Source organism: Thermobia domestica, chromosome 16 (genome assembly GCF_964235325.1).
Source record: "Thermobia domestica chromosome 16, izTheDome1.hap1.1, whole genome shotgun sequence".
In the NCBI taxonomy this organism is placed as follows: domain Eukaryota; kingdom Metazoa; phylum Arthropoda; class Insecta; order Zygentoma; family Lepismatidae; genus Thermobia; species Thermobia domestica.
The window spans coordinates 162,493,041-162,519,950 of record NC_137469.1 but is presented as its reverse complement, the minus strand read 5'-3'; the positions used below and the strand labels follow the sequence as shown (position 1 = coordinate 162,519,950).

At 37.1% G+C, this 26,910-nt stretch overlaps 1 protein-coding gene across 1 annotated transcript in view; it reads right to left on the bottom strand.

Moving 5' to 3' along the window:
• The window catches only part of LOC145673500 (uncharacterized), a 110,540-nt gene extending 83,853 nt beyond the window's left edge, over positions 1-26,687 (bottom strand). Inside the window, exons 1-5 of the mRNA XM_081743270.1 lie at positions 26,494-26,687; positions 8,085-8,148; positions 5,679-5,835; positions 4,416-4,702; positions 55-175 (exon numbers count right to left, since the gene is read on the bottom strand). Coding sequence (XP_081599396.1) covers positions 55-175; positions 4,416-4,702; positions 5,679-5,835; positions 8,085-8,137 — 618 coding nt within the window. The 5' untranslated portion in view covers positions 8,138-8,148; positions 26,494-26,687. The remainder of the gene's footprint in view (positions 1-54; positions 176-4,415; positions 4,703-5,678; positions 5,836-8,084; positions 8,149-26,493) is intronic.
• Positions 26,688-26,910: the final 223 nt, after the last annotated feature.

Sequence of the window (26,910 nt, the reverse complement as noted above, 5' to 3'; positions counted from 1 at the left end):
TCTACCCCTGAATATGAACTTAACAAACATAATCATAAAAAAATATTTTCTTACTTTCCGTTTTGCTGCGTCAATATTTTCTGCAACAATATCTTCATTACTTTTTAAGTCTTTCGGATCGCCTCCGTTAAAAGAAGCACTGTTTTTTGGCACATTGGTTGTCGTACTGCTTACCCTATAAATTACACAAAAAAGTAAAAAAAAAAAAACACGACGATCACTAACAGTAGTTATCTGATACATATTGAATAACTCAAAGACAAAAAGACTTTACTTTGTATCCGAGAACCAAAATATTCTTCATACAGTTTCAATGCTCCCTGGTATCTTCATCAATGTCTTCAGCTGCGCTGCAAGATTGGTGCCATGTAGGTGGGTCCCTTCCTTTATAGAGAGACTTTTTCTTTAACAATTTTTGGAAGTGAGAATTTAACTTATTTATTTCACTATAAAAACGATCTCCACAGAATGAAGGGAAGTGTCTACATGTTACCAGCCTAGCAGAGCAGCTAAAGATACTAATAACTATGCAAAAGAGTATCGAAACTCCATGGGTAATTCTTTTGCTTTCCAGATCTTTTAACGTAAGTATTTCTCTAAGTTAATACAACGGGTTATTAAAGTAAGAAGACATTCATATGAATTTAATATATTTCAGAAAGGATGCGGGATCAGCCCGCTGGGTTTAACGTAAAAGATTTCCAAATGTAAGAACAATATATATATATATATATATATATATATATATATATATATATATATATATATATATATATATATATATATATATATATATATATATATATATTAGAGCATATTTAATAGCTCTCCGAAATACCTTTAAGATTAAAAAAAATATTTAAATGATTTTCTTTTCTATGAATTTTTGAATAATAAAAGAAAACCGGCATCTTGCAGGGAGCGGGGGGCAAAACACGTCCATCCGCAAAGACTTAACACTTTTATTTCTAACTAAATATTAATCTTTCTCCGTGGGAACGACATATCAGTATTGTCAAGTGCATGCCAATCTACACTCGGGAAGAATTCAACTTCTGGAAAAGTAAAGAGAGTTTAACGTCCCTTTCAGCAGCGAAGCTATATGAGACGGGACCTACTGGTTAACGTGGAATCTGAACCACATGAGCTCCCGCCGGAATCGAACCCGGGTGTCCCACATCAAAGGCGCGTACGCTAACCGCTTAGCCACAAAAGAGCTCAAAAGTAAAGAAAGAGTATTAAAATCCATACCCGGGTCTTGTCAAATTAAACAAGAAAACAGTATATAATTAAAAAAAGGAAAAAGTCTGGTTTGGATACTACCCAAGAAAATGTTTTCTAACGATATGTTGGAATGTAAAGGAGAGGAGACTACAATTAAAAAACTGGAAACGTAACGAGGAAGGGGAGGAGACTACAATTGAGAAATCGAACAGATAACGAGGAAAAAGAGGATACTATCACTGAGTAACTGAAAAGATAACATGGCAAGGCAGGAAACTACCACTGAGAAACCGAATAGATAACTAGAAGAAGCACTGTTTTTACCATAGGGAACCTGAGAAGATAACGAAGAAGGGAAGGAGACTATCATTGAGAGCCTGAAAAGATAACGCGGAAAGGGAGAAGAATAAATTGAGAAACTGAAAAGATAACGAGAGAGGGGAGGGGGAAGAGATCACAAGTACTAATAGCTCTTTCGTAATTTTTTTTTCTAAAGTGTACACTTTCGTATATTCACAATTTGCGGCAAGTATTACATAATTTGTATAGTTATTATGAAAACATTACCAGAAAGTTCATACGATTTTTATTTTTGCTTATAATTATATTTTTAATAAAGAAATATAAGATAGCAACAAAATATTGAATAACTGTTATTTTGTGACCCACTAACCCTTTCAGGATGATTATAATTAAAGACAAAGAGAAAAATATTTTTGAGCTATTTAAACTAAAGCTGATATATATACCAAAAAGCGTCATCACAAGTTGAAGCACTTCAACGGTTACCCAGACATAGTCTGCGACAAATATGCCCCTATGGTCAATAACGGATATTTTTGAACAGATAGGCATAAGCAGTTGTACCCTGTGATAAATTTTTTAAACATTTTATTCCTCTGAACAGTGTTACCAATTATAATGTTAGTGTATGCCAATAGTAGAGTTTTCTATACACTTCATAAATCCGTAAGTAACTGGTAAATATTAAATAAAACCAGAGGCTGATTACAAAACTATTGTACTGGGGCAGTCAAAAAAATCCCCCGAATCTTGTTGCAGCTCTTTATTACCACAACATAATTACGCATTTACTTAATCGCGTTCAAAATAGGCATCTTCGGAACAGACACACTTGCTCCACTGCTACTGCCATTGCTGGAAACACTGACGAAAATCCGCTTTTCGTATTTTCCGAAGTTCAGTTGTCACGTTTGGTTTGATTATCTTCTACGGAGGCGAAACGGGTACCCTTGAGGCTAATTTTTCCTTAAGAGGCCTCATCCCGGCGAAATTAAAATATCGCTAATTTTACAGTGATTATGTGATATCTTCAAATAGATAAAAGATAATTGAAATATGGAACAAGAGGGCCCTAGACAATATTATTTTGCGTGAGATACCATTATCACAAGTCACCTAGTGGCTTTCCGTTTTTAGGCGTTTAGAAACGCGAAAATAAATACCGATTTTCAAAATGGCTCGAAATCGAAAGTAGATAAGTGAGTCGTGATAACGGTTTCTCATATAAAATGATACTGTCTAGGGCACTCTTGTTCCACATTTCAATTATCTTTTATCTCTTTAAAGATATCACATAATTACTGTAAAATTAGCGGTATTTTGATTTCGCCGGGATGAAGCCTCTTAAAACATTGTTACCTTAAACTGTTTCAAGGCTATCAAATTATCTCAAGCAATTTCTCCAATTTGCATATGTACTTGATGTTTGAGCGTCGCTCGAACTGCGACATCGTGCCAACTAATCACCACACACACTCACTCCAACTGCACTTGTCGTTCACTGTCTGTTATGACCTTTTTACACTTGTTAAATTCATAATTACCTCGGTAGACGTACTATGCAAGATTCATTGTAATTACTTCGTAAATGCCAAAACTACATCATCATTCCGGGAACTTTTTGACTGCCCTGGTAGAACAATCTACATTTACCCTAGTTTATATTTAAGCTCATTTGGACAGCTACTGTATCTTTAACACCCAATGCAGGAAAATTAAATAACTTTAAATGATCCAGTACTTTTATAGGATAGTTTAAGGAAATAGAACTAGTATGTACCTTGGTTATGAAGGAGTTATAATATTATGGACCCGAGTCGGTCTACTACAATATTTGGTATTTCCCCAAGCGTTGCCTCAACAGCAACTAAAAATTAGCTATAATGTTTCTTGTATTTTTGAATTCTAATTCTATAAACTTATAATTTAGAGATAAATAAATTGGTTTTTATGCACGCCATATCAGCAACGACGCTATATAAGGAAAAAACGTACAATGGAAACCGAACCACTATAATGAGTTCGACGTTCTCACATCGGAAATGAAACCCAAAACCTCGTTGATCACTTGTGCTAGTCGTCAGTCCAACAATGGGCAAATAAATAAATAAATAATTTACTTAACCAGGGTGTCTACTAAACTTCCAAAATGAAATTTCGTGATTTTTTTGTGACCTTTTCTTTACCATATCATAAAATTTCTTAACATTCTCAAGCGCGAATTTGGGTGCGAATTAGGCCGAATTTTCATGCATGCCATAGAAGTGTGTTTTGCTTGCGATCTGGTAGCGTCTAAAACCGACCACAGACATTTTTGGTGGTGAATTTCGACGTTTTATAGAAAGAAATTTTGGAGTTTGTACTTATATTTGTACAGATTTTAAAAAATCATGACCTAAAAGCTAATTTTCTTGACTTTCATGACCGTTTTCTGATTTCGTAACTTTCATGACCGATAGACACTCTGTTAATGATAAAAATCGATTATACAATATCTGGTTCTTCTTCAATTAATATAAAATTATGTAGAAAGTTATATTTAGTCCAAACTACTGATAAATAATTCATATTAAGTGGTTCACCTTTTTATCCATATTTCCATAGCTTACAGTACACTTACAACTAGGAAAAATGGTACAGATAGAAACTGGCAAAACATAGCTTATTTGAAAATGCATTTACGAATTAGAAGTATTTTCCGATAATTGACGGAATCTGAATGATATTGTCCGTCTAAAATCAAATAATGTAGGATCAAATAAGCATACCCCACTGCATTCTCAGTAAGCACTCTTATTAGTCATTTTGTTTTTACCAAGAAACAATGACCACAATTGTGTTCATAGTATTAAAAAAAAAAAAAAAAAAAAAAAAAACGAAATACTTACTTCTGTGTGTCTTCCACTCCATTTACTTTTTCCTTTGCATTTTCATTACTTCCTTTATCATCTGAGGGGTTGTTCAACAAGATTGCATTGAGATTCTTTCTTACGAGCCTCAACTTTCCCTTTTCAGTATTCTGTCTGGCACCCACCGAAGGATTCTCACCAGCGTTACTTGCATTATTTGACTCTGTTGTTTTATTATCTCCAGCCTTTTCCTTCTCGTCTTCTACTGCTTCACTCTCTTTCTGTTCATCGGAAGGAAACAGCTCACTAAACCTCTTACGCTTGAACTGAAATAAAGCAAGAAAAATAATGAAAATATATTATACGTATATGAATGAGTGTAAACAATGACGACGTACGTGTATAAATCTTAAATTTGGCTGATACCGTAACTTTCTTAAGTGTATTATAAACAAGGTTGGCAAAAAACATGATTTTTTTTTAAGAAAAAGCACAAAAAAAAACTTTTTTTAAAAAAATAATTTGCTCTACGTATATATATCACATATGGACAGAAATAAATTTGTTTCGTTTTGGAGTTATTATGCAACAACAGAGTAATGCTGGAAGGGATCACAAGCTTAAAGCGGAATTCAAATCGCTTCTCGGCTTACATTCGAGAGAAATTGTCCTCCATTTGGACTTGAACAGCAGAATGGAAGTTCCACCCACTTCATTCCAACACCAATAGTATATTCACTTATTCGGAAATCGGGACTGCTCCGTTTCGTTATAAAGTTGGGTGGTCCGGTGAGTATATTTCTTAAATCGGGAAACTCCCGCCTTAGCTACCGGGAAAAGCTTGTTATTACTTTAAATGCACAACAATAACGGGAAAATCCCGTTACTGCTTTGCATGTAAAATTTTACAGTCAACGTGTCATAATCAGTACGCTAAAACTGAGGTATTAAATTACAAATCTAGTATGTAGATATCATTCAATAAAATTAAAACAGAAAGTCCAATACAAGCTAATGTTGGAAGCTACGTACACAGTCGAAAAATATGATTGGACAAGAGGCGTGACGTATCATTCCCAATAATAGTTTACTTTCGTACTAGCGTCAACACAACACTCCGACATCTGCAAGCTGAGACCACACTAATTACGATGCTGGTGATCATAGTTTTGACGCAAGTACACTGGTGGCGGCAATGTTGCCAAATCGGTGGGATATAAACCGATCAACCTTCCGTACACCTTCAACATTGTAATTTCATAAAGTTCCTGTACGCAACACGAGTATTTAATTTGTACATACCTTATTTACCGAGGTTTTCTTCTTTTCCAAACGCTTTTCTTCTTCCTCCTCCTCTTCATCATCATCCTCTTTCTCTAAAGCTCTGCGTATCGACATATCACTTTCATCGAAAGAGTCTCCATTCTCTTCTAGCCCCTTCAACGTGCGACGACGCGACCTGAAACACAAACATGTGAACACTATTTTCCGTTGATCTCACAACTTTCTTGAATGATGATGCCATAACAGAAGAGGGCAATCGCACAGATAATTTATAATGGAAAATATGAAACAGTGAGATCAGTTATAAAAAATTCAACTCAAGTATGGGATTGCAGAACTTACTCCATTTATGATTCATAGCAGGTATTAAATTATGATACATATTCAAGTATTCATAAAACTACACGGACGTGTGTATACGCTATGAGAAACTTATAACTAAAGACCAGATTTATATTATACTAGCATCAATCACCCGCTTCGCTGGGTTAAATTAAGAAAAAAATAGTAATATGTTCCGTTAGTCAAGTCACTTTTTACTATTACTAAAGCGCTCTCTGATATTGGTCATTTTCGATGATTTATATACACACACACACACATATATATATATATATATATATATTTCCTCCACTTCCCCATATTGCGGTGCTGAATTTGAATTGGAAGTGAAACTATTCATCTCAGCGACTACGAAAATTATGAATTTGGCACTAATAACGGTCATTTTTGATGATTATATGATTAAGGGACGGGATAAACCACAGTTTGCCGCTTTATCCAGTGTAAAACAGGATTGAAGTCCATTTTATCCAGTGTATACCTAAGGGTCAAGAAGGGGGGAGCTATAGCCCCCTTTATATATATATATATATATATATATATATAGAGAGAGAGAGAGAGAGAGAGAGAGAGAGAGAGAGAGAAACGGATTTTGGTGTGATGAGATCCTAAGCTATTGAATGTAATCGGGCCTTTTATACGTTCAGATGTCATGTTTTAGGAAGTAAGCTGGCAGGCGGGACCCCCATTACTTTCATGTTGTAGCATACATGCATACTGTAGTAATATGCAGATTTGATTTTATTTATTTGTTTGTTATCTCAGTTTTGGAAATCTACACCGTTTTTCTCTTTAAATTTCTGGGGCCCCCAAGCAAGTGGGGTTCTAAATTGTAGCTTGTTTCGCTTATACGTAAATCCGGCATTATCTATCTATCTATATATATATATATATGAATCTCCCCTCCCCTTCTCCAACCTGCGGAGTTGAATTTGGATTTAAACAGCATCGAAAGTGTCACTGTTCATCTCAGCGATCCCAAAAACTATAGATTCAATACTAATATCGGTCATTTTCAATCATTTTCAAATGTCTCTCCCCCTCTCCTGAGTTGCACCGTCAAGTCTATATGACAAAAACCATCTCAGATCCAACCTCATCTATGTTGAAAATTCGATTGAAATCGGTCGAGTGGTTCAAGAGTGATGAAGTCACAAAGACAGTTAATTTCATTTTTATTTTATATATAAATTGGGATTTAAACGGCATCGGAAGTGTACATATAGTCGGGGTCATAAGTTTATACACAAAAATATGCAGACCTATAGCTGCTCCCGAAGGCCTGAAAAAAAAATGTAAAGTTGGGCAATTATGCTAATTTGGCATGTTTCACTGTCCAATATCTACAATGGGCCTATATATATATATATATATATAAGAAATTTTGGGAATAGTTACTCCTTCAGTATACCATAACACAATAACAGCGCGTTTTGTGTTTTTGAGCAGAAGGGGGTCAAAACATTAAGGAATGACGTCATACTCTAGGAGGTGTTTTGTTCACAATTTTAGCTGGAAATTCGTTGTTGTGAAGTAAAATAAAGTAGGATAAATGGTTAGTCCAATCAAAGGTCTCAAGCTTGTTTCTTTCCTCTAGTTGTGACTCACTGTCTTATCACACCCACAGCAACACTTGGTGAAGAATGTCGCTATCAGCAGAAGGCGAGAAAAGTCAAAATGTACACTTGACAAAAAGTCCGTAAGTACTCGTTGCTTTTGTTGTTTGCTATAACAATGATATTCAATCCTATTTATTCTTGTTTTAACTGTCAACTCATGCAAGAGACTGTTGTCCTTTCGTTTGATCTACATTCCTCAGTCAGTGCTTACAGTGGGCACATGAAATATAGGCTAAGTGGTATAGGTGGCATATCTTTTCTAGAAACGTCGACACGTGATGGAACATTTCTGATTTCATTTTCATAATTAGTTATTAATTTGGTAAAAAACACATACTTTTGTCTTGCTGCAAGACAGAAAATTCACGTTTGTTGCATAGTAAACTGAAGAACTACCCCATGTGTACTAGACTTGAACGCAGAGACTATTAATCTAAGCCACACTTCAATATTCAAAACTTACCCACTCCGCGCTCGTAACCCAGGATTACTCTTTGTATTGGTTGGCTCTTTCATTCTGGATTACTCTGAAACATAGAAGAAAATGGTCTAAAATTATGAGTTTATTAAATTTACTTGTAAGTTTTTAATAACTAAAATATCAAATATCTACCTGAGTTGCTAATTCAGAAATACGTACATAGTTTTGTATGAATTATTGTCAATTTCCTACCTTAAAAACAAATACATAAATAAAACTTCTTTTGTTACCCAAAAACTGTTTATTTATTTATTTTTTTAAAAAAAAGCTCAAAACCCTTTCAATGTTATAAGCCGTCTTCAAACTTCTCGACTTTTAACCACTTCTAACACCCTGTGTAAAAGCCATACTTATTGTAAAGGGAAATTTTTCCATTTTTATCAAATTTTAAGATTGACATAAATACAGGAATTTACTACAAACGAAATGTTAGTATAGTACACAAATATCGTAGTCTAGCTAGTCCTTATATGGTTATTCATAATTACTAATATTGAGGAGGACAGGCACGACTTAGTGCTAGGAAATTTATTTCTGATTGAAAAGTTCTTCGGCTCGACATCAGACGAGTTTCTTGCTTACTTGGAATTAAGCGTCCCTTTTCAGCAGCGAGGGTGCGATTGATGTGAAACTGCTTTTTACTGCAACTTCCATCAACTATCAACAGGTTTGGAAGTCCGGCTAGTTTAATAAATAGTTCGTAAACAGTAGCGTCGGCAGGGGGGTGCGCAAGAACCCTGAAAGTAGTATTTCGCACTATCTTTCTGTATGTAGGCCTATGTGTCCATTGAAATTACTGTTTGAGATAAACGTTTTAAAAAGATGATGAAATCTATTGAAATATGTTTTACTGATGTTATCCTGTATAAAATTCCAGTTGCGTGTTTTCCGCCTTTTAGAATAAATAGCCCCAGTCCAGTGCAATTACGACAAAAAATCGATCAAACTTATTTAAAAAAAAAGATTAAACCTGTTATAATATGTTCTATGTGTTGATATACTAAAACAGTCCCAAAACTCTAGTTGCTGGTTTCCCGACATTTTAATAAGCAGTACGCCATCTTGAAATTTTCCCTAGCACGTAGTTTTTGCCTTATGGCTCCTAAGTCAATAAAAGCAAAAGTATCATTCTTTCTTTATTATACTTCTAATATTATAGGTTATATAATAAGTGATCACTTTCTCCGCGTAGGTCAGTGTACGTTAAAGTCTTATCTATTAGTGCTTGAAAATATAAATTTAGGAAAAAATAAAAATGGTGATTTAAACAAGCGATTAATTATAATAAATGAAGGAAAATATGCTTACCGGAATTATTTTAGATGGATTTTGTATCCGATTTACAGCAAATATCATTATATCCTGTTTCATGATTTTCACTATTTCACTATACCTACTAGCTTTTATAATTGTTCTTAGATTCTTCTGCGCATCTATTAAACTGCTAGACTTAAAAGTATTGTAGTTATAAAAAGGAAGACAATATACACTGATCACCAGTTGAATTATAGACATCTGCGTAATAGCGTGTAACACCACCTTTCGCTTTGATAACGGAAGGTACCCGCCGGAAGCATGGACTCCACCTGAAGTATTGTTGTGGAATCTCAATCCATATCAGCTGAAAAGTCTCCCACAGAGTTTGCAGGTTAGTTGGAAGAAGGTCCACAGCAGAAGGCGTCGTTCCATGGTGTCCCATATGTATTGGATCGGATTGAGGTCTGATGACCGTGTTGCCAGGGAATGTTTGCAGATCAGAGGAGTGCTCATCAAACCAGTTTGCTGCCATCCTAGAGCGGTAGGGCGGCGCATTGTCCTGCTGCAAGATGAGGTCACCACCTGGATGTAGCAGCCGAGCAAATGATATGATATGGTCGTCCAGAATATCGCGGTAGCGTTTACCTATGAGGGACTGTGTTACAGATGTTAGTTGACCTATTTCAGTCCACGTAAACATGCCCCAGATGAGAATACAACCACTGGTTTGCACAGTTCTCTACTGTCACGATGGATCAATTTCCTTTGCGCTTGGCAACGCACCCTTACCGGTTCATCGGTATGTACAATCCGCAGCAAAAAACCTGCAACATGAGCATGTAAGTGTATTGTGAAACTACGCCTAACAGCCCAGGGAATCAACATAATGTCTAAGTGGCACGAATCACGCCAGAGAAACCTTGGCGTCCTTCCTTGTACATTTATTTTGGAGCAAAAGACTTTGTCGTTTCACAATAAACTTGCATGCTCATGTTGGAGATCTTTCGCTGCGGACTGTACCAATATGAAACCGTCCAGGCAACCTTTTTCCACATTTCCACGGTCCAGAGGCAGTGTTCCTTTGCCCATGCTAGAAAGGATGCTCGCGGAGGTCGATGGCTTCTGTATCCCATGGAGAGCAGGTGGTTGTGAATTGTGTGGCTGCTGACACGGCATTGTTATCTTGCATTGAACCTCTCCGCGATTTGATGGACTGTGGCCCGTCTATCTGCTGTTACGATGCGGGCCATTCGGCGTCTACCCTTATCATCGACACTCCTCTGATCGTGGCAGTTTGCCCATGTGGTTGCGGTTTTACCGGAAGCCAGGTGCGCACGATACACCCTTGACGCAGTTGCATTTGAATCTCCGAGTGCCGCAGCCACTTCCGAAATCGAGCCACCCTGTAGTCTGGCCCCTACGATTTGACACGGTCAAGTACACTCAGGTCCTTCGCCTTGCCCATTGCACACTTCACTGACACGGTACCGAGAGAGCAAGTACACGGCAGCGGTACCCTCGCGATGCATTTCATTCACATGCACTGGTGCTGCCTCTGCAGGGAGATTTCTGTAACTGTCCTGCTGTCTCTAATTCAATTGCTGATCAGAGTATATGGCACCGTAAGAAGCCTTGCGATGATAAATGAACTTAAACAGAAGTTCTAAATATACCAGTGTACTTTGCAGGGTTTGCCCAAGTGGGCCCAGGTCGAAAAAACCCTTGGACCTACCTGAAAAACCCACCTGGATTTTTGAGCTTCTTGTTATTATATCATTAGTACAACTAAAGTGCTTACATTGAAAGTGATTTTTATCAGATTTTGGATTCCTCTCGGGCGAATTAGGTGCTTTCACGTTAAGGGATACAACATTCAACATAAGACCTTTATAAAGTTCTGAATGCATAGAACGAATAAATAAATAAAAAAAAAAAAAAAAAAAAAAAAAAAAACTTACCTTAGCTTGAGATAATTATAAATCAAATTAATGTATGGATTGTGCTTATAGCCTATTTGAAGCAAAATATGCAATTTTTTATTGTAGAAAATACTTTCCGTGAATAGTGTGCTCGCCGACTCGGCCATGCCGAGGGACATTATATTTCATACGTTTGACGGGTTCAAGGCCATAGGTGCAGGTACTACCAATAAATATGTAGTGCATTCGTAAAACTATTAGCATTATTTTTGATTACCTTTGACGGTAACACAAGTATTCTTCAGTAAAATTTGGTTTTCCAACAACAATAGTTTAGTTCAGTCATTTGTTTGTACTCTTCAAATAAGCATTCTGTAGAATCAACACCAGCAATAGCGTAAAAGTTCTTGACAAATTTAAGAAGCTTAATGCTCAGGGTTCCAAAAACTACCTAACGCTTACTATTTCCAGTGCTGAATTCAAACTTCAGTACTAGTGGAAGTTTTAATGTACAGTAAAGAAAGCTGCATTTTCGAAGAAGAAGAAAACAGTCGCGAAAGAAGTGCTCGGGAAATTCCCGCAATTGAACGCACAAAGCATCGGAAGTGAATACTTCAACAATAAAACTATTTATTTTACGTTGGGAGATATTTAATTTCATTTAAGACATTTTGAAACATTTAGCTTATAAAACATGTATTATATCGTTGTTTTAAATTAATTTTCTAAAAAGAACCGTTTTGCAACACGGACGTCGTTAGCGGTTGGGTCGGTGGACGCACCCTTCCCAGATTTTAGTCAATTGTGCTTAAAGAAAATAAGACAACTTTGTATATATAACTTTTGTCGGGAAGAGGATTTTGATTCATCCGACACCTCCCCCCCCCCTCCAATCCAGATTTAAAAAGCTAACGACGCCAGTGCTTGCAACAAGTGCCCGAGAAATTCCAGTAATTGAACGCACAAAGTATCGGAAGTGAACTTCAAAAATCTTTGTTTTAAATTAATATATTTGGTGTTCACACTTGGTGAACGTTACTGAGGCTCCTGGGATGTTACTAGGGATGGCCAGACGGATCCGGATCCTATAATATCCGGATCCGGATCCTATAAGATCCGGATCTTGGATCCGGATCCGGAATTTCGGATCTTGGATCCGGATATCCGGATCTTGGATCCGGATCCGGAATTTCGGATCTTGGATCCGGAATTTCGGATCTTAGATCCGGATCCGGATATCCGGTTCCTGGATCCGGATCCGAAATTTCGGATCTTGGATCCGGATCCGGAATTTCGGATCTTGGATCCGGATCCGGAATTTCGGATCTTGGATCCGGATCCGGAATTTCGGATCTTGAATCCTTATCCGGAATTTTGGATCTTGGATCCGGATCCGAAGTTTCGAATATTGGATCCGGATATTCGGTTCCTCTATCCACACCCGAAATTTCGAAGTTCAGATTCGGACTCCTGATTTGAATATTTTAGGCCTTAGATTGAGACCCAGAACTGAAATATCCATATGTATAAAATTGACTAGGTGAATTTTATCTAACTCAGTGGGAAGACAATTCAATTTAAATGACAAAAGATTACATGAAAATCTCATTTTCACATTTTTCGGGGTTAGACCACTGTTGCGCACACCCCATCATTTAGTCTTTAGTATATCTTTAAACGTACTACAAGTATGCCACTTTCATCTCAGTAATTGTATAGATCTGCCTTTTGTTATATATTAATCTAGTTAGGATTAAAACTCAATTGTTTGTGAGACCTATGATAATATTTTCAGAATGAGTTATAACGTTGAAAAACTGCATAGTAATGTTGCATATTTTCTTTGTGCCACATTGGAATTTAATGTAGTCTATCTTATACAGTCGGCTCTTATGATTAATTCAATGATCTGAACTCCTGCAGCATTACGCTAAAATCATGGATGTCTTTGAATTTTCGTCATTATTTCTATTTTTTATTACGAGCAAAATAAATATCATAAGCGGCATGCCGGTTAGGCTAAAGGAGACGGTGATTATGAGAAATAAATGAAATGAAGAAAGTGGGAGGAAACGGGAAAATCCCGAGAAAACCCACGAGCACGATGTTTGTCCACCACAAAGTCTACACGGCGCGAGCTGGGATCGAACCAGGGACCCCAAGCACCGGAGGTGAACGCTCTACCACTGAGCCACCGCGCCCCCTTAAAAATTCGTTATGTTTGCAGGCGTATGATGGCGAGGCCGTAGACCGAGCAAATGTGTGGGCTGGGGGGAAAGCCCCCATGTACTCGCACTGAAATTCGGTATGTCTCGGGATACCGGAATGTTATTACATACAATTTGATATTTGAACTGAGATTCGGTATGGTTGTATGTTTACGAGGTACGAGGTCATAGGCCGATCAAATGAGATATCAGAGGGTCTAAGGGCAAATCCCCAGTCATTTCTTTTTAAATTGATTATGATTAGAGGGTTTAGTGGTGCGAGGCCCTAGTAACGGGGTCTAGTGGCGAAGCCCCCAACTAGCCGAGGTCTATTAAGTACATAAATGTATTTGCGTAATGACTGGAAATTGCATGTATGCCTGTGGACAAAATTGCATAAGTAGCCACGAGAAATGACAATCTTTTAAGATAAAAATTTTAAAAAGCTACCAAAATGTACTCTTCAATGAGTTGTATATTATGTTTGCGCAGGGCCGAATCCAGAACGGACTCCTGGAGGGGGCGGATGGATTCTTAGGGGGCGGTTGGAGATGCTAGCAGTGAAAAATTACTTAGATGATCTGAAATTGCCACAAATTACTTCTAAAGTACACTGTTAATGGTGGCGCTGGGTAGAGGCGAACGACTTTTCGCCCTCCCCCTGCATCCGCCTATGTGTGTACATGAATGATATAGCTCCTTATACAACCTATGCAGAGTTAATAGTAGTGGATTACTAATTACAAAGATACGTGTTACTGCTCGAGGCTCCATATCGTATTTTGTATACACATACAGTACATTAATACATTGATTTTGATACATTAATTGCCATTTAGAACTTCATTTCTACTACAATTGTTAATTCTAACTGGAGTGGTACGGTCACAGAGAAACGTATTTTTAAAGAAAGAAAAAATCTCATCAAGAGAAAGAAAAGGAAGTTGCTCCTTAATTTGATTTGATCTATATTTTATGGGCTGTTCTATTAGCAATGGCCTAGCCCATCACGACTAGGAAATGGCCTCATTCAGTGACCACAATAACTCAGAAAGAATTAGAAAAGTAAGCAGCCTGAGTCTAATGAAGAAGCTTGGGCTTGAGATTAAGGTTTCATCCCAGCATTTGACTAGTGTTACAGAAAACAAAGGACAAATTTCCATCAGGACGACCGCTTTAAAAAAGATTTACTACCTTTTCGGTCAAGTATTTCTACTAGAATCGAATCTGACAATGAGACTGCTCTCACCTAAGTCGACAGTTTTACTCAATCAAATTTGCAGTAATTGTGACATATTAAGGCACGAAAACCAAATATCAACAGAATGAAGAGAACGCAAGGCTGTCACACGATCAGATACCAAAAGTGTCTTAAAATCTTATTTTAAGCATAGGAATGAAAATCACTTTATCAATAATTTCGAAAATTTTGCTGATTCGGAACAAACGAATTTTCTGACACGGAGTTTCGAATCCGGATCCAAGATCCGGTTTTTCAGGTCTGGATCCAAGATCCGAAATTTCGGATCCGGATCCAAGATCCAAAATTTCGGATCCGGTTCCAAGATCCGGTTTTTCGGATCTGGATCCAAGATCCGAAATTTCGGATCCGGATCCAAGATCCGGATTTTTGGATCCGGATCCAAGATCCGGATTTTCGGATCCGGATCCAAGATCCGTTTTTTCGGATCCGGATCCAAGATCCGGATTTTCGGATCCGGATCCAAGATCCGTTTTTTCGGATCCGGATCCAAGATCCGTTTTTTCGGATCCGGATCCAAGATCCGGATTTTCGGATCCGGATCCGAGATCCGAAATTTCGGATCCGGATCCAAGATCCGGAATTTCGGATCCGGATCCAAGATCCGTTTTTTCGGATCCGGATCCAAGATCCGAAATCTCGGATCCGGATCCAGTGTCCGGATACCGGATATCCGGACCCAAGTGGATCCGGATCCAAAAATATCCGGATCTGGCCATCCCTAGATGTTACTGAGGCTCTGTCTACTTTTGTTCGTTCGTCTGTCTGTACCACACATACTACAGGGTACCACTTTCCATCTTTTAAGTTTAAATTTTCAGGGTACAAGCACGAAACATACTAAATTTCCTGTATAGATTTTGGCGACATACCAACGTAAAATTTGAAAATGGCGGCCATTTTCTTTTTAAACTAGCGGGTATCCATGCTACAAAGCGCAATTTTCGGTCTTTTACGTTGAAAGTTTCAGAGTAGAAGCACGAGACCAACGGCGATCAAATGTAAAATCTCAAAATGGCTGCAAGTTTTCAAAAACAGCAATGAATAGGAAATTGTTGCAACTTGTGACAACGATAATCTTGATATATAAATCACATTTTAACACTTTTACCCCAAAGACACTGAAATATTCCCCCCCCCCAAAAAAACATATGGGTCCAGGTGGGTTGGGCTTTTTTTTTTTTTTAAAAAGGTTTTTTTCAAACCCTGGTACTTTGAGACTTACTTTTCTCGATGGCGTTTTGCAGTTGAATGTCCACAGTTTTCTTTAACTTCCTTCTTAAAGAAGTTGATTCCGATGACAGCTTCATCTTGAGTTCCTTTATCTGTATCTTCAATTAATGTAGTGCTATTACCACATCCGTGTCCACTACTCTGCCCACAAAATGATTTACAATCTAGCTTTCTTCTTTTGTACCCACAATTGCCGCAGTTCAACTGGCAGTTGCATGTTGTAAATTTTAACAAATCTTCTGGAGCAGGTTGTTTAAATGTTGTTACAGAAAGAAGGCAATCACCACAAATTCTTCAGGCCCATTCAATTGGAGTCATCTCTTGATTTTTCCACTGCGGAACTTGATAGAACACATGGGGATTATTCTGATTTGCAGCAGCGTTGTTGGAGATAGTACTGCTAAGTTGGAAGTGTCACTAATGCGTTGTTTGGATATAATCTTTCTGTACATGCAGAATCTTGTACAATCCAGATTTTCTTTCTCTGCACATCTATATAACCCTAAGAACATTTTTTCTCCAGCAGCTGCCACATCATAGCAGATGATGCTGGGTTGTTGAAAACATCCATTTCTCGACGCAGTTCTTCATTTTTTCCCAGTATTTTGTACCCAACTTTTTTCTCTTTACTGTGTGGAGCAGAAGTTGTATCACAACCAGTGAAGGCATGCAGAAATAGAATGCAGTTCACTATATCTCCCAATGCTCTCTGAAGTTTGCTACTGCTGTATATCTTATGCGGTGGCTTCGAGCCACGAATAAACATGTAAGTCTCAGCTGTTATGAGTGCTACCATCAGAACCAAAGCATCTGAATCTTCTACTTTTACTGACGAGCCCGATTTTGCAAGATTTGTTGCGATTAACACAACTAATGTATCTGCATCTCCAGGTGATTGATGTACGGTACAACCAGATTTCTCGAGATATTTTGTCAGAAGTGACATCAATTCGGAATTTTTCTTTGTATTAGAAAGAAATTCCTGTTGAGATAAACGAACAACGTGGATGTTATCCTCAACGATTACGCATATTCATGGTTTGTTCATGTCCACTGTTTTATATCCTTTACGCTACGTCCACCATCATATACAATATGTTATTTACCATAGTGTTTAGCGATAAACCTCACATATTGCTCATATAATTGGCCGCAAAAATTATGGAAAACCAAAAACTAGAGTTTTGGGACCTCTTTAGTATAATATCAATACATAGAACATAGTATAACAGGTATAATCTTTAAAAAAAAAGAAAAAAAGTTTGATCGATTTTTGGCGTAATTGCACTGGACTGGGGCTATTTATTCAAAAAGGCGGAAAACCCGCAACTGGATTTTTTTACAGGGCATATTTCAATAGATTTCATCATCTTTTTAAAACGTTTAACTCAAACACTGATTTCAATGGACTCATAGGCCTACATACAGAAAGACAGTGCGAAAGACTACTTTCAGGGTTCTTGTGCACCCTCCTGCCGACACTACTGTTTACGAACTATTTATTAAACTAGCCGGACTTCCAAATCTGTTGATAGTTACTGGAAGTTGCAATAAAAAGCAGTCTCAAATCAATAAATATCTTTTTCTTCATGTTAATTGATTTATTAATATGTTTCTACAGAAATTGTACGCAGTTCGATGACGTTTGAAGCTTCATTGCGCATCTCTGACATTGTATATAGAAATAATATATACATCGTGTTAAAATTTATGAAGTTTCCAACAACTTTTATTCGAGCACCTTTTTTCATATTTGTACTCAGTTAAGTTGTATGAGACAATGAAAAGAATATGTCCTCTAATACAGATCCAAATTTTTCACTTTATCCTAAAGTTATGCAAAAATGGTTACTCCAAGAAAAGTAATCATAACTTGTTATTGCCTATAATATTAGAAGTATAATAAAGAAACAATGATCCTTCTACGTTCATTAGTTTAGAAGTTATGTGGCATAAACTAAGCGCATGTGAGAAATCCAAGATGGAAGATTTTTTATTCAAAATGGCGGAAAATCCGCAACTGGACTTTTTGGGATTTTCTGGAGGTTAATGCGGAAGAGATCACGAACGAATTCCAGAAGGTCCCTTCTTTTTATTCTAAATGTCTAGGTTTGGCTCGTTTTTGATGTAATTTGACTGGACTACAAACGGAAGCAGTGGAAAAGTGACAGTAAAAGAGAAGTAATAAGAGTAATAGGGAAAAAAATAACGGTGAAAAGGTATTAGTACGTGTTACGTTCTATAAGCAAGACCACGATTATAGCTCCAAAACCGCCTCCTTCATTCGTTTGTTTTGAAATGCCTTTGTGGAGCCTGAATAAAAAAACTGTCACAAAATGTTCCCATAGCTTCACAAACGCCTTTATTTGCACTCTTTCCGTTCTTCAAAGACAACATATCACATCAAGATAGGAAGATGCCCCTTTTGAAATCTATGGAAATTGTCGATCAGGGTAGTAGGTTTTGTGCTTCCCAAAGTCTGTAATGCGGGCGCAGAGCTCTAAAAACTACTGACAGAAATGAGTGTTATTCAACGATTAATTTTATTTTGTTCCCTAGTAATCGCAGGCATATGTTCCAGGGGCATATTTGGGAAGGACAGGAGGGTGCAATCTCTCCTCCCTTGAGTGCGATAAACACATATTGTTTAATCAAAGATATAATAACACAGATATAAAAAGTAAAACTCTTACGTCGGCGGAGAATCCCCTTCTCCCCGAACAAAACGTAAAATTACGCTGCTTTTAGCAACAAACCTATAGAGTTAAGATAGCACATTGATAGAGCGCTTACGTTTGGTTTCAAGAGTCGAAGGTTTGATCCCAAGCCATGAGCATTCATAGTGAATGACATTGAGAAAGAAAGAAAGACAAACAGAGAGGGATGATTTACATATGCAAGTTTAGAATTGGAGAAAAAATGATCGGACACATTCATATTATGACGAAATTTGTGATTGTGTGAAACAGAAGGACAGTGTCCGAACTGCGGAGATCACATCAGGCAGTTGAATTAAGGTGAACTCTTTTTAGAGCATTAGTTGACTGTGAAGGGAGAGAAAGATTTTAAGATCTATGTAATTCAGATTTTAAAAAATCTTCAGCTTCCGAGATGGGTTTCGAACCACGAACCTCTTAGTTATAGAACCACGACTTTACCCAATCAGCCACGAAGAACTCTACGCAGTCATTCATATACTTTTCCTTAAAGTATACTTCATTACGTTGTGAAGCTAATAGAATGGGATATTCCGAAAGTTGACTCGACAGGTGCGCCGCTGACACTGAAAGCAGACCTCTTGCAGCTTAGTTACAGGATGCATAATGAACTTCCCCTTGTTCAGGAACACTCTTTAAGGCAGTAAAATTTTGTTACTACTGTGTTAATTGAGTTATCTTTGAACCCTCTAATAAAATACTGCCAAATACTCAGAAACAGGGTTGGCAAATACCATGGTTTGTATTGAAAAAAAAAACTTTTTTTTTTGTTTAAATATTTTACTCTATGTATTTATATTAGATATGGACAGAAATTAGTTTGTTTCGCCTTGGTGTTATTATGCAACAATAAGGTTATGCTAGAAGGGGTCACATAAGCTTAAAGCGCAATCCAAACTGCTTCTCGACTTACATCCAAGAGAAATTGTCCATTTGGACACGAAACCGGGACTAATTGGTCACAAATGCGACTGCCGACTCACTCACGAGGGACTCCTGATAAAAATACGTTGTACTGATCTTTACATAGGCGTACTTGTTAATATAATTATCAAGTCATTTCCAAAGGACAAAAAGATAAACAGTTACACAAGTAGAATATATAAATCGGGAAACTCCCGCCTTAGCCATTGGAATCCTGTTATTCTTTAAATGTGTAAAATTTTAACGTCAAGATATCATAATCACTATGATAAAACTGAGGTATTAAATTACAAATTTGGTATGTAGAAATCATTCAATAAAATTAAAACAAAGTCAAATCCAAATTGATGTTGGAAGCTACGTAGGCAGTTGATAAATTTCGCCAATTTCTATCAATAAGAGGCAAGCTTGGTTTCTTTCTGAAACAATAGGCATTCATTCAAGTAGAAATATATAATTTGGTTTCATTTCGTATGTTTAGGCTTAACATCGTTATGAAATACCAAGGTTATCACGGAGAAAACTTTCGCTTAAAGGCACACCTCGAATCGCTACTTGGTTTACACTTGAAAGATGGGTTGTGGTTCGATCGAGAATTGAACACGGGATCCCTTGATTAAAAGGTAAAAAGTAGATAAACGTAATGCGGATGGTTTGATATGTGGAAACGTCACCATTAAGTTCACATGATTTAAAACATTTTTCGTTTTTTTTTTTTTTTAACTTTTTTTTTTTTGGAAAAAACCAGCTGGTTTAAACCAGCCATCCCTGCTCAGAAATAAACCATCTTTTGCGAAGCTCTAGTAAAAAATGAAACAAAGGTCACTTGGATGCGACCAATAACTTTTAAAAAAAATAGCACGTTTACGTTCTTATGTGTCAGATGAGTGATTAGTGTAAGGGACTCCTACACTCGAATCTCGACTTTTTTTTTAGCTACGCTCATATTGTGCATTCCCGAAGTTCAACTCTCAATTAAATGTAGTTGGAGCTAGTCGAAGCCGAAACTATTTTCAAATATAAGATTTGTTCTTGCACGCTTTTCTTTTCCTTTCAACTTGCGATGTTTCACCTTTGATATGAAATCTTACAACCTTAATTATACTCATTTCCCTGTCATGAAGTTTTCCACAACGACAACAGGCGAGCAGTAATACAATACTCCATTATAATTGTAATATATTTGTACATCTTTAGAATTTTTGACTCAGAAAAAAAAAAAAAAAACGTACAGTGGACCGTACGATGCAACATGGACTCTTGGAGGAATTTTAAATGAATTTAGTATACGCATAAATTACCATCTGAAAAATATACTAAGTGTGGGGAGGGGTAAGTAACAAGCCATTCCTAAGAGGAGAAAGGGGTGACATATGAAAATAATAGAATACAAATGTTATTAGTGTCGAATTCATAGTTTTCAGGGTCGCAAAGATGAATAGTGACACTGCCGATGCTACTTAAGTCCAAGTTAAGCCTTGGTTGGCATGGAGGTCAGAATGGGAGCGTGACAGACAAAACGAACCGAAAACATCCTATATTTATGTCGAATGTACAGATTTCGGGATCACTGACATAAATAGTGATATTCCAAATGTGACATATGTCCAAGGTTGATCACATTGGCATGGGGGTCAGAGGGGAGAACCAGTGAAGTTTTTGGACAGTTCCTTTGGGGTGTTTCAATACACTGAGAGTGAAAAGTGGTAATGCACAAATACTGGTATAACATCGGGAACTATCATAGATATGACTTCCGGAAAAATTGTTGCTCCAGAGGCATTATCCCCTGATCAAAAAATAAAGTTGGAGGACAAGTTTTCTAAACAATCATACTTGAAAGGAAATATATAATTTGTAAACCATTTTCTATTTATGCAAGGCTAAAAAAAGTGTAGAGTGCTCATCTAGAGTGGCAATATTCATCTCTACCAAAAAACTATGATTACGACACCAATATCTTTCGTATTTTATTACTTTTATATGTCACCCCTTCCCCTCGGTTTCAGTGTCTTATCCCCCACAGTAAATTGTTCAGACGGTAATTTATTCGTATACTAAATTAGTTTGAAAATCCTCCAGGAGTCCAAGTTGCATCATACGGTCTACTGTAAGTTTTTTTTTTTTTTTTTTTTTTTTTTTTGAGTTAAAAATTTCTAAACGTATATAAATATATTACAATAACAATGAAATTTCGTTTTACCGCCCGACTGTCGTCAATGTGCAAAACTTCATCGTGATATGACGTAGCCAAATGAGTTAAATTAAGGTTGTAAAATTTAACATCAATGTTGAAATCAGGGTTGACTGGTTTAAACCAGCTGGTTTTTTTTTTTCAAAAAAAAAAAAAAAAGTTTAAACCAAAAAACGAAAAATGTTCATAAAAGTGTAAGTGTTTCTAAAATCTTGATGAACACACATTTGTGGATTATCACATGTCACTTCCGCATATTATTAGTATTATATTCAGACCTAAATTCCCCATCCATTACTCAAAGAGATCATACTACAAAAGCAACTCTTTTTTATAAGTTTATGAATATTTCTTTTGTGATTTTTTTATAGTTTGTTATTATTGTTACACAACTGCAACCAAAGAAAAATTTTAAATATTGTTTTCTTTTAATAATGTTTACTATTGATAAAATACATCGAAATACTGTACTTTGGGGGGGGGGTCATACAAACCGCACGAGAGGCATTTACTGAAACCAGAAGTACCTTTGTTATCTATTTATGTATAAATGGGTCAGAGCCAAAGTGGACTCAATTCTTATCTTTATTCACTTTTCTTACTGATATGCAAATTAAATCGTCGTATTTCTTTAGCTTGGACTAATAAAAGTCATGGTGAACTTATCTGGACTTAATTAGCTCTTCCGTACTCTGCAGTATTTTGAAATTGTTCACATGTAATTCTGTATAATGGTTTCACTTATGCAACTCTTTATCTTTTTGTCCTTTTGAAATGACACTTGAGAATTATATTAACAAGTATGTAAAGATCAGTACAACGTATCAGGAGACCTTCGTGAGTGAGTTGGCAGACGTATCGCATTTGTGGCCAATTATTCCCGGTTTCGAGTTCAAATGGAGAGCAATTTGTTTCGGATGTAAGTCGAGAAACGATTTGGATTGCATAATAACACATGGAGGCGCGCGTCCACGGATGTCCGAGGAGACAGTACAGAATGTGCGGCAACGTCTTTTGCAGTCCCCTAAGAAGAGCCTGCGTCGATTATCACAAGAGGTAGGGATGTTAAAGTCAACTGTGCAAAGAACCGCCAAATGAGCCAAGCTGTTTCCATATCGCGTTACAGTCGTTCAGGAGTTGAAGACTACAGATTGGGAAAAGCGCGTGATGTATTGTCGTTGGTTGTAAGCTTTGTTGTATGACAATCCAGGAATACACTAGACTATACTTGGTTCACAGATGAAGCTTGGTTCCATCTCTCCGGTTATGTGAACTCGCAGAATACTCGGGTGTGGGCTGCCGAAAATCCGCAAGTGAACCAAAAGATTCCACCTCATCCCTTGAAGGTGGGAGTTTGGTGTGAAATTTTCCGACAGCGTATCATTGGACCCATCTTCTTTGAAAATACAGTAAACACACAAGTTTACTTACACATCTTCAGTGAATTTGTGAATCAGCTGGACGATCAAGAACTGCGTCGCGGTTATTTCCAACAAGACGGAGCAACATGCCATACTTCCAACGTGGCCATGGCAGAAATTGAGTCCTTTTTTGATGACAGGATAATCTCAAAGGATTGTGGCCGCCAAGATCTCCGGGTTTGACACCACCTGATTTCTTCTTATGGGGTTTTCTTAAAGGTTGTGTCTACAGAAACAACCCACGATCACTGCAAGAGTTGCGAAACAACACTGAGAATGTGATTCATGAGATCACACCGGAGACTCTACATCGGACTTTTCACAATAATGGAACGCCGTGTACAAACATGTCTTGACGTCCAGGGAGGACACTTTCAGCACCTGCTGTGACGGTCATGTATTCAGAATGAAACAAGGTACGCGTATTGTGAATTTCATTTTCCTATGTGTATTTGTTCGGAAATCATAACGTTTTTTTTTTTTTGGGGGGGGGGTCAAAAGCTAGTGGGACGCACTGTACTACTGCATGAAACACGAATCCACTTGTGCTAGGTTTCAACTAAAAAGCATGAATGCTATCTAAGCGGGTAAGGGCAGGAGCGCAACTGAGGGATCCGAGCATTCGTAGGGAACAGACACGTCAGGAACAAGGATCGGGGAGAAACATTTTATATGACACAAAATACATGTCTTGTGTGTTGCACAACTTTACGACACTTGTACGATCACTTCGTTCACTGCCTTGACGTAGCACTTCACTTCATTATGTCTTTCTTATGGAGTACTATGTGTAAAGAGCACACTTTCCATTTCGTATTTCTGCCTTAGTATATATGTTAGATCAGAAATAGATCGACTAGAAATTTAGAGCCGGCGACCAGTGTTCAGTAGGAATAGTTTCTGCCTAAACTTACAGGGCTGTACAGCTTGTTTCGCACGTAAATTATTGCCACTGAGTGAGAGAAAACACGGAATGTGAAGTTTTCACAACAGACATGCAAAGTGAAGTCTTCACAATATTGTAATTCGCCCCTCCTTTCCCACCCTTATTGACATCGAATCAGACTGAAAAAGATTTACAGTGAAAATTTCCAATATGAGATTCCCAAATTTGCTTCCAATTGTCACATTTTGTGCAGTATTACCTACGAGTACTGCTTCGTGTGAGAGAGTCTACAATAATCTCAACAGAGTTAAAGACTGCCTATAAGAATTCCCTGAAGACTGACACACTGGATGATTTGCCGACAATTTTCGTCAATGGCCCTTCATTTAAGGACTTTGATCCGAAAACTGCAATCAACAACTAGTAGGCTACTTCAGTGTAGAGAGAGAGCGTTACAGAAACGTGTAGTCTTAAGGTAAGATACTTTTTAACATGTATTGAATTATCCAGTTCCTAATTGATTATCCTGAATCTGCCTGATTTTGAAATTTTATGCCCTGATGTAATCTCTTTTTTTATCAAAGCAAAGAACCCCTGAGGGGGGGGGGGGGATCTCTCATAACTTCTACGTGAGAGGTACTGGTGAACATCGTTTTTGGATTGGCGAGTGAGTCTGACTGAAATTTTGCGCCCTGTGTTAGATGAAACATACCAATGTACTTTCATTACTTGTGCAATCCTATTGTGAAATCAAGTAACATATTTCTTCAGTGGATTTTACTAATTACTCCCCCTCACTCCCATACACACAAAATGGGATACCACTCAAAATTTTGCTCCATTTCAGTACATTCAGTTCATATGCAACTCCCCTCCTATTAGTTTCCGACTTACATTCCTGGATTTCCCTCCATTACAGCAGCATATACGTTCTAGGTTACTTAATAAGATAGTGGGATTGAAGTACTGTCATATTATGCTATATTCCTTGATTCCCCAATATTGCATCAATCCGTGAACTCTATTAGTCCAGAAATTAACTTCGTTTTCCTCCCTAACAAATCATTCTGCACTGATAACCGTTACTGCCTTTTTTTGTCACTCTCATGCTGACACGTCTAATTCTGTTCATGTCTCCGTAAATGTTATATTTCAGGCCCGCCATCTGTGGCAATTAACCCTCATGATTTCTAACCGATTTGATTCATGAGGAACTGGTTCCTGGTTATAATAAACTATTGCTAGAAAATAGGGGTTAAGTGCCGTATCGCCGGACCAATTTTAGGAAATTTACCGGGTCAATTGGAGAATTTAATTAAGTTTGTGAGGAAAAATGAGTGCAAGGCAGGTAAGGGAAATAGTAAAAGTTAGGAAAGTGGTTGTATTTGTTGATTGTTTTTCATGTTGGTAGCGGCACTTTATATGGAGGCGGATGGATTATTTCGCGGAGAGGTACACTTGTTTTACTATACCGGTACGGATCCATAAATTGTAAAATGTACAGAAAAAATTTGGCAAGTCTTTAATTTGCACATTTCATGTCGAGAACAGAACCCAACCAACTCGTGCCGGGCTTCTAACCCGTTACTACTACTACTATTACTACTCTTACTTCTCCTCATACTACTACTAATACTTATACTATGGATCCGTATTAAAGTAATACTGTACGCCTAATGTAACGTAATCTAACGTAACTTAATGTAATCCAACAAAATATAGCCGAATGCAATACATTACGTTTTTTTTTTTTTTTTTTTCAGTTTTCAAAGTTGTCGGGCGATACGACACAAATACCGAAAATAGTTCTTTACGAATCGATTCATTGAATGAAATGATAAAGGTAAAATTTTGTCCCAAAGTTTCCTAACCCTACGCTAACCCGTCTCTACCATACCAAACTATACCCTTTTAAAGGTCCTGCTGGCCCCCAAAGCTAAACAAGTCCCAGCTTATGTATACCTATATATGCACACTACCCTTTGCATAAATAAACTCTCCTTCGAATCTTGAACCCTTGCTTCGGTTTCACTTCTTTTATACTTATTTTATATGTATACTTTTCTCGTTTATTTACTTATATTGGTGAATGCTTTCATTTAAAACCTTCCTTTTCACCTCTACTTGAATGATTTGATTATTGTCCGACCTTGTTTACGTCAGACTGGAAGTTATGATTAGACACCTTATCTCGTTATATATAAAACTGTTAACTGTAAAAGCATTTCAAATTGATGGACACAATCCATTAAGTTAACAAAGTATGTATGTTAATTCTTGCAAAAGGGTGTTAACATAAACCACTCCTTTTATTAGCACACATTATGTTTATATCTCAATGTTTACAACTTACATTGTAAACTGCAACTTACCCACTGACTCCTAGTTAAGTGACAAGAATGCGCTCATATGGCAAGTTTCAGGTAAAAACAGTTACGCAAAATTCAAACACGATATAATAAGCATTTTTCAGATTCTAAAATCCCTTAACTTCAGTTAAACTACCAAGATACATAACATCCCTCCAATTCGTTCGAAGCCATACAAATACAAATACAAAAGCATAGTTGCCAATTTTTCTATAATGTTGCCAGCACGACCTTTAAAAAGTGGCAGTACTCTGCAATTTGAAAACTTCGTTATAAAGATAAGATACCCCTATATTTTAAATTTTTTATTTCCTAATTATGCTGCGCATAAATAAAGGAAGTCTTTAAGGACAAGCTAAGTCATTCTACCTGTCTGTCAACAAGTATCAACTAACAATGGTAAAAGATAGTAACAAGGGA